Consider the following 8,363-nt stretch of genomic DNA (forward strand, 5'->3'; position numbering starts at 1 on the left):
GTGAGGAAGGTTGGGAACTTGGAAACCAATGACCTTAAGTGAAATGAATGCTCTCAGTGTGTTTTTCCTCTCTGAACCTGTAGTTTGGCCAGCTGGTCCAAGCACAGCTGCTCCTCTGGGTGGGAGAAAAAGCCAGCCATCACAGCAGATCACAGGCCCTGAGCTTGGAACCTGAGTAGGGAGACTAATGAGGGGGGCCCCAGAGACATAAGGACAGGGAGAGAACGTGCTGGAGTAACCCTGCTTTTTACCCTAGGAGGCAGGAAGCAGTTCCAGCAGCCCCAAGATGCCTGGAGGAGGGAGAGGCATAGACCAAAAAGGTTCTCTCTTTGGTTTCCGATAACAGATAGAGTCTTCCAGGCTGGATTGCAGCAGCCACATTCAGATGCCCATCCAGGGACAAAAAGAAAAATTTAAAAAGCTAGGGAGGGAGTGTGGAGGAATGGGCTCCAGAGTCGGGGGGAGCGATTGCTCAGCTGCATCTGAGGGCCATGAGTCCCTCCTCCAGGGTCCCCTGTCACCTGCCTCCCTGCAGTCCCCGGGACCCTCAGCCTGAACTCCCAGCTGCAGATGCCTGGTGACACACTGAGCCTGACTCTCCTGCTGAGCCAGGAGGCCACCGACCTGAGCTGGTTCCTGAGGCACCCAGGGAGCCCCAGTCCCATCCTCCTGCAGCCAGGGACACAGGTGTCTGTGACTTCCAGCCACGGCCAGGCTGCCCTCAGTGTCTCCAACATGTCCCATCACTGGGCAGGTAGCCAGTCTGTCCTCTCCTTGCCTCCTTTCTCCTTCCTCTTACTTCCCTTCTTCCTCCTCTTCCTTCGCTGCTTTCCTTCACCTCTTCTTCCCACGCCTCCCTCCCTCCTCCTTCCTTCTTTTCTTTCCACTTCTTTCTCACCCTTTTCATCTTTCCACTTACCCCTTCTGGGGAAACAAAGGCTAAGAGGTCCCTTGGTGTGAAAAATTGCAATGTGGAAAATTCTAAAAATGGCCAGCTGTTTTCACTGTGGTCTGGGACTTCTGAGACCCTTTTCAGGGTTTACAAAGTCACAGCTATTGTCCTAATATGCTAAGATGTCATTTACCCCTTTCACTCCCACTCCCTCGGGTGTAGACAGTGGCCCTTTCCAGAGGTTACAGGGCCATCATAAGATTGAATGCAAAAGCAGATGGGAGAACCCAGACATGGGCGAGATTTGCAAACATGTAAAAAAAAAAATCACTTGTCTAATTATGTTTTGGAAAATGTAGTTACTTTTCATAAAAATGTTTCTGTTAACAAAAATACTACAATGTGGAGAATGTGGAGGATATAGTCTCAATGTCTGCTGAGAACAGATCCATGTTTTTCAAGATGCTAAAATGGCAGGGGTGGTGCAGGAAGGGCATCTGCTCTAGGGAGAGCATGAAATTCATGGGCATGGGCTGATAAAAAAGAGATCTCTTCTACCTCCTAGAAATCCTTCTTGGGGACAGGGAATACCCACCAAAGGGGCCATCCTGGGACCTTGCTTGCTAGGGTTAAGCACTGGGTGGCAGGCAGAGGACGGGAGCAAGGCTGTGGCTTGGAAAGTAGCAGCGATTCTGTGGTGCAGCAGGGCCCAGAGGAGCCACATAGCGCAGCAGACACGTGTCTGCAGGTGAGTACATGAGCTGCTTTGAGGCCCAGGGCTTCAAGTGGAACCTGCACGAGGTGGTGAGGGTGCCCTTGAAGGCGACAGATGTGGCTCGACTTCCAGACCAGCTGTCCATCTCCTGTGCCACCTCCCCTGGCTTCCAGCTGAGCTGCTGCATCCCCAGCACAAACCTGGCCTACACCGCGACCTGGAGCCCTGGAGAGGGCAGCAAAGGTATGAGAAGGGGCCAGCAGTCAGGGGTCAGAGGGACCAGGGGGCAGCTAGTCTCCTCCAGGCAACTGAGTCTTTAGCTCATGAGAAACAGAGGCCACAGTTCAACCAGAGAGTGGGGTCCAAAGCCCACACTGTTTTCTACCCCATCAGAGCCTTGCCACGTCTATTGCCATAACATAACTGCATGTGTAGAGGAAACTTTTGCAAAATGCTGTTATCTACACAATCTCATTTAACTCTATGGAATTCATTTGATGATAGTCCCCATTTTACAAATGTGGAAATGGTGGAAACTGAGTCCTAGAGCTTGTTAGAGACCCCACAGTCCCCTCCAGCAAAATCCAAGCTCTCTTCCTCTGCCCAAGTGGAGCCCACACATCATTTGGCTCTTCCCCACTGCTTCCTCTGTTTCTGAATTGCTAGAAAGACTGAAACAGCATGTCAGAGCCTGCTGGGTTCCAGGCCTGTCCCTGGCCCAATGACAGTTCCCTTCTTTCGTTTTGCCCTCAGCCTCCTCCTTCAACGAGTTAGGCTCTCAGTGCTTTGTGTTGGCTGTTCAGCACTGCCCAATGACTGACACCGTGTACACTTGTGACCTGCAGAGCCCTGGCCTGGCTCCACTCAGGGTCCCCATCTCCATCACCATCATCCAGGGTACGTAGGGCTTGGGGTCCAGTGGGCGGGTCTCAGCTGCTTGCCTTGGGAGCATGGGCTCTCTTGCATGGCGCATCCCTGCCCTGGGCAACAGGACCAGGCTTCGGGGCCCGCACATGCTTCTGCCCAAGAAGAGGCTCCGGTGAGGCTGTGATTGCTGAGTACCCCCTGCTTGTCATTCTTCAGATGGGGACATCACCTGCCCTGAGGACACCTCAGTGCTTACCTGGAATGTCACCAAGGCTGGCCACATGGCACAGGCCCCATGTCCTGAGAGCAAGAGGGGCATAGTGAGGAGGTTTTGTGCAGCTGACGGAGTCTGGGGGCCTGTCCACAGCAGCTGCACAGATGCGAGGCTCCTGGCCTTGTTCGTTAGAGCCAAGGTGAAGCTTCCACCCTGCTGCCCATATGCCCCCTCCACAGCCCACCCCAGCCTCTCTAGGACCCAGCTTGCAGACCCTTTTCCCCGAGGCCCAACCCACAAGCTGCTCAGCTTCTCTGAACTGGAGCCCTAGCAGAGCCAGGAAGTAGGTGTGGGAGGGCTCAAGGCGGCCAGCAATCTCCATGGGGCTGCGATGCTCTTCTCAAACCATCATTCTACTACGTGTCCCGCTTCCTGCTGTCTTGTCTGTCTCAGCTGCTGCAGGCAGGCCAGGGCAGTCCTGCTGAGGCAGTACCACAGATCCTGGCACAGCTGCCAGGGCAGGCGGCAGAGGCAAGTTCACCCTCCGACTTACTGACCCTGCTGAGCACCATGAAATACCTGGCCAAGGCGGTGGCAAAGGCCAGAATACAGCTTGACCGCAGCGCCCTGAAGGTGAGATCTCTGAGCCACAGTGGTTGCCAGCTGGGCAGTCAGGGGGTGAAGACTCCCCATCTGTGGGCACTTCTGTCCCTCTGACATCACCATGGGCTGTCGGGCAGCAGACCTTTCCAGAGTCCGGGGTCCTGCTCCTGGTCCATTTCTTCTCTCAGACACCAGCCTCTGAGGCTGCAGAATGGAGAAGGCCTGGCGCTGGGAGCACATGGGGGCTGGAGGCAGGAAAGGGTGTGGAGACAGGAGGCCCGAGGCGTGTGTGCGCAAGCAGGCGTGTGGCTATGACACAGACAGGAAGTTTCCATGAAGACGCTAAAGTGTGCTTGGCTTTGCCGGGCTCACCTACATCGGCTCTCAGTATGGGCATCCATTGGTGACCCATGAGCTGCAGCCAAAAGTGTAACAAAGGGCAATGACATTACGCACCGTTCATGCCTGGGAATACATAGCATATGTGAATGCACAGACATGCGTGTGGCCGTCACCTCCAGGACACGGTGCCCTCTAACACTGCTGGTCACCATTCCTAGCTTTGCAGACCTGGAGGTGCCAAAGAATGGGAGAAGTCCCTTCTGAGAACCTGGGTGGCCCCAAGGGATGGAGGGGGAAGAAGGCTTTTCAGCAGAGGGACTGGGTGCAGGTCAGGGGACATATCCTTAAAGATGCCCCAAGGTGGTTGGCCGAACAGCTCCCCGTTCTTCCCGTCTAGAAAGTCTCCCTTCACAGGCCTGTCTTCCTCTCCCTTTTCTCTCCAACCTCGGGTCACACCCTGGACTGGGAAGGGAAGGTGTGGGGCTGTAGTTCTCACTGCCCCCGGCTCAGTCCTGTGGGCACCAGCAGACGGGGCTCATCTTTCTGTTGGGTGCTGCAGAATCTCCTGATTGCCACAGACAAGGTCCTAGATATGGACACCAGGTCTCTGTGGACCCTGGCCCAAGCCCGGAAGCCCTGGGCAGGCTCAACTCTCCTGCTGGCTGTGGAGACCCTGGCATGCAGCCTGTGCCCACAGGACCACCCCTTCACCTTCAGCTTGCCCAATGTTCTGCTGCAGAGCCAGCTGTTTGGACCCACGTTTCCTGCTGACTACAGCATCTCCTTCCCTACTCGGCCCCCACTGCAGGCTCAGATTCCCAGGCACTCACTGGCCCCACTGGTCCGTAATGGAACTGAAATAAGTATTACTAGCCTGGTGTTGCGAAAACTGGACCACCTTCTGCCTTCAAACTATGGACAAGGGCTGGGGGATTCCCTCTATGCCACTCCTGGCCTGGTCCTTGTCATTTCCATCATGGCAGGCGACCAGGCCTTCAGCCAGGGCGAGGTCATCATGGATTTTGGGAACACAGATGGTTCCCCTCACTGTGTCTTCTGGGATCACAGCCTCTTCCAGGGCAGGGGGGGTTGGTCCAAAGAAGGGTGCCAGGCACAGGCAGCCAGTGGCAGCCCCACTGCTCGGTGCCTCTGCCAGCACCTCACTGCCTTCTCCGTCCTCATGTCCCCACACACTGTTCCGGAAGAACCCGCTCTGGCGCTGCTGACTCAAGTGGGCTTGGGAGCTTCCATACTGGCGCTGCTTGTGTGCCTGGGTGTGTACAGGCTGGTCTGGAGAGTCGTGGTGCGGAATAAGGTCTCCTATTTCCGCCACGCCGCCCTGCTCAACATGGTGCTCTGCTTGCTGGCCGCAGACACTTGCTTCCTAGGCGCCCCCTTCCTCCCTCCAGGGCCCCGAAGCCCGCTCTGCCTGGCTGCCACCTTCCTCTGTCATTTCCTCTACCTGGCCACCTTTTTCTGGATGCTGGCGCAGGCCCTGGTGTTGGCCCACCAGCTGCTCTTTGTCTTTCACCAGCTGCCGAAGCACCGAGTTCTCCCCCTGATGGTGCTTCTGGGCTACCTGTGCCCACTGGGGTTGGCGGGTGTCACCCTGGGGCTCTACCTACCTCAAGGGCAATACCTGAGGGAGGGGGAATGCTGGTTGGATGGGAAGGGAGGGGCGTTGTACACCTTCGTGGGGCCAGTGCTGGCTATTGTAGGTGTGAATGGGCTGGTACTAGCCATGGCCATGCTGAAGTTGCTGAGACCTTCGCTGTCAGAGGGACCCCCAGCGGAGAAGCGCCAAGCTCTGCTGGGGGTGATCAAAGCCCTGCTCATTCTCACACCCATCTTTGGCCTCACCTGGGGGCTAGGCCTGGCCACTCTGTTAGAGGAAGTCTCCGTGGTCCCTCATTACATCTTCACCATTCTCAACACCCTCCAGGTAGGTGATAGGGGGTGGCTGTGCTTTTTGCCCTTTTAGATGGTCTAAGTCACTGCCAATCTCTTCTCTAGGAGGTATCAAGGCGTAGCAGAAGAAACATAGGTTCAGGAATTTTGGAAGGCTTAGGAGTGGATCCCAGTTCCTCCACTGAGTAGCTGGATAACTTCAGACAAATTATATAACCTCTCTGAGCTTTGGTTTTCTTATCTGTAAAATAATAGCTGATTTTGTTGGAGAACTCAGGAAATTATCAGTACCCAATCCTTTACTATCCCTTTTATAACGATAACAATAAGAAAAGCATCTGAAATAGATCCTAGGCACCAAATGGTGGTAACAAAAATTGAGACGAGAAGCCTTTGCATGTGAATTACACAGGACAGAAGGAGCACGTTGATTCGGGTAGATCCCTTCCTCCTTGACCAGCTTATCCCCATGTCCCTCTTCTCAGGGTGTCTTCATCCTATTGTTTGGTTGCCTCATGGACAAGAAGGTGAGTCTGCCCACCTAACCCCCTGCCTCACTTGCAGCCCACAGGCCGGGGCTGTGGCTGGCATAAGTGGAGCATTTACCTCTCCCACAGGTACAAGAAGCTTTGCGCAAACGCTTCTGCCGTGCCCAAGCCCCCAGCTCCACCATCTCCCTGGTGAGTTGCTGGCTTCAGATCCTCAGCTCTCCCTCTGAGAGCATGTCAGAAGGCATTCCACGGCCTTCCTCAGAGGACATGGGCACAGCCAGAAGTTGAGAGAAGACTGGGGTTGTTTTTTAGAATGAGCAGGTTTCAGGTTCCAGCTCCCCACCGGTGAAATGAGCAGCCTGGTCAGAGCAGTCAGGATCAGGGTCCCGGGTTCCTGATTATCACCTGGACTCCTGCTGATTCTCTTGTCTCTGGTTTCTCCATCTAAAAGTCTGCCTCCAGTTAGCATTTGAAGGAAAAGTGTGGGATCAGAACTCATGGGAGTTACTATAGCGGAGAGCAAAATTTCTAGGATTCCTGCAGCCCAGGCAGGAGTGCATGTGAGAAAGTAAAACGGATACAACTTCTTCAAGGGAGAGTTGACAATAATAATAATCGCCCTGCAACTGGGCCTTTCCACCCCTTCCTAGTCCACAAATGAAGGCTACATCTTGGAACACAGCAAAGGAGGAAGTGACACTGCCAGGTGAGAACTAGACTTTCTCAGGGGCAGTGTAAGCAGGGTGGATTGAGGATGGTGTGGCAAAGGCCAAACCAACTTTGCCAAACTCCTGGCAAAGTTCTGGAGAGAAGCCTCCTCTTTCTATACTCAGCCCACACCAAAGGGTAGGAAACAGGTTTTTCTAGGGTAGCCATTGCTAGATGGGTGGGGGACGGTGGAAATGTCAGAGAGCAGAAGGCATAGCACCTTCTCTTGCTTTCCAAGAAAGCAAGAAGTTTCACCACCACCAGTCCTTGACTCAGTTTCTCTGAAAATTCCTTTTCACATTATCACACTTCTTATTATCATGAGAGTCATGCCTTGAAGGGATTGCCATGGGTGGGCTTGGTATCCAGAGGGGAGGGCAGCCTGCAGAAGTTGGGCGCGGTATCCATTCACCACTCCCGAGCTCTTTCACAGGAAGACAGATGCTTCAGAGTGAACCACACACGGACCCATGTTCCTGCAAGGGAGTTGAGGCTATGTGCTTGAACCCACCAGATGAGCCCTGGCCCAATGCTCTGAACTCTTCCTGCCTCCCGGAGCTCAGCCCTTGATAAAGTCAGGCTTCTATTTCCCTTAGTCACACTCATTTATCTTACAGCTCACCCCTTCTCATTTCTAAAGTATCCAGCAAGAATAGCAGGAAAAATTAGCTAAAGGCACCTAATGAATAAGGCTGCCTTTGCTCCAGAAATAATCAACAGATATCAAAGTGCATAATAATTACAAGTAAACTTTCTCAACCAGTTTTTAACTATAACAATACATGTTGTGAATGAATATGTTTGATAAAAATGGTTTTAATTGACCTATTCAGCGATTTCTGATGATTTCTTTTGCAATAGTTATGAAGAAAGGACGACTTAATTGACAGGAACCTCTGATCTTCCAAACATTGGAGATGAAGGGCAGGACTTGGTTTGTCTCTTCTCAAGTTTAGGAAAAGATGAAGTTAATTGGTCCCTCTTTCTCTAACCTTTAAAAAAAATAAATATAAAATGTAAGTTTCACAACCGTATCCATGTATAGAAAGAGGTATTGATTGATATGAGCACATTGTAAGAATAGGTTATACAAATTTAAAGTTTAATATAAATTTTTATCAATTAATAACATTTAATTTATATTTAAAAATTAATACTAGATATAGAGAAGATAGATTTAACAAAATCTTTTTGAAGAGACCAAGATACCTATCTGGCTGAATTAACTTAGGGAATTCACCAGAGGAAGATACAGGATTCTGAGAAATTTTTAAACTAGATACACGAAAAAAGTGATGAATCAGTCTTTGTTAATTATGCAATTCATGGATATTTTTTATAAAATGGGATGGGGGCATTTTCTGTTAAAACAAAAATGGATATGCTATCACGTGCTGTTGAAAACACTTTTCTTACAAACACCATGCTCTCACTTAATGATTAGTGTGAATATTTCAATTGTGTATAAATTGGCCCAAATGTTTCTATAAGTGGATTCATTATCCTTTCAAAGAGGAGCCACCATAGGATACAAAATTAATGTGCAAAAATCACAAGCATTCTTATACACCAGTAACAGACAAACAGAGAGCCAAATCATGAATGAACTTCCATTCACAATTG

General features: G+C 51.5%; 1 protein-coding gene across 3 annotated transcripts in view; it reads left to right on the forward strand.

Annotated features, from left to right (window-relative positions):
• ADGRF3 (adhesion G protein-coupled receptor F3) overlaps nt 1-8,132 on the forward strand; it is a 48,619-nt gene extending 40,487 nt beyond the window's left edge. The window contains exons 4-12 of one of the 3 annotated variants that reach the window (XM_011972672.1): nt 1,641-1,850; nt 2,361-2,504; nt 2,691-2,887; nt 3,142-3,321; nt 4,193-5,575; nt 6,027-6,068; nt 6,159-6,221; nt 6,683-6,738; nt 7,174-8,132. In XM_011972672.1, coding sequence (XP_011828062.1) covers nt 1,641-1,850; nt 2,361-2,504; nt 2,691-2,887; nt 3,142-3,321; nt 4,193-5,575; nt 6,027-6,068; nt 6,159-6,221; nt 6,683-6,738; nt 7,174-7,195 — 2,297 coding nt within the window. In that variant the 3' untranslated portion in view covers nt 7,196-8,132. Of the gene's footprint in view, nt 1-508; nt 755-1,640; nt 1,851-2,360; nt 2,505-2,690; nt 2,888-3,141; nt 3,322-4,192; nt 5,576-6,026; nt 6,069-6,158; nt 6,321-6,682 lie in introns of those variants that run through there. The other 2 variants (XM_011972671.1, XM_011972670.1) reach the window with 2 other exon arrangements.
• Nucleotides 8,133-8,363: the final 231 nt, after the last annotated feature.

The sequence above is a fragment of the Mandrillus leucophaeus genome, unplaced genomic scaffold (assembly GCF_000951045.1).
Source record: "Mandrillus leucophaeus isolate KB7577 unplaced genomic scaffold, Mleu.le_1.0 Scaffold13, whole genome shotgun sequence".
Classification (NCBI taxonomy): Eukaryota; Metazoa; Chordata; class Mammalia; order Primates; family Cercopithecidae; genus Mandrillus; species Mandrillus leucophaeus.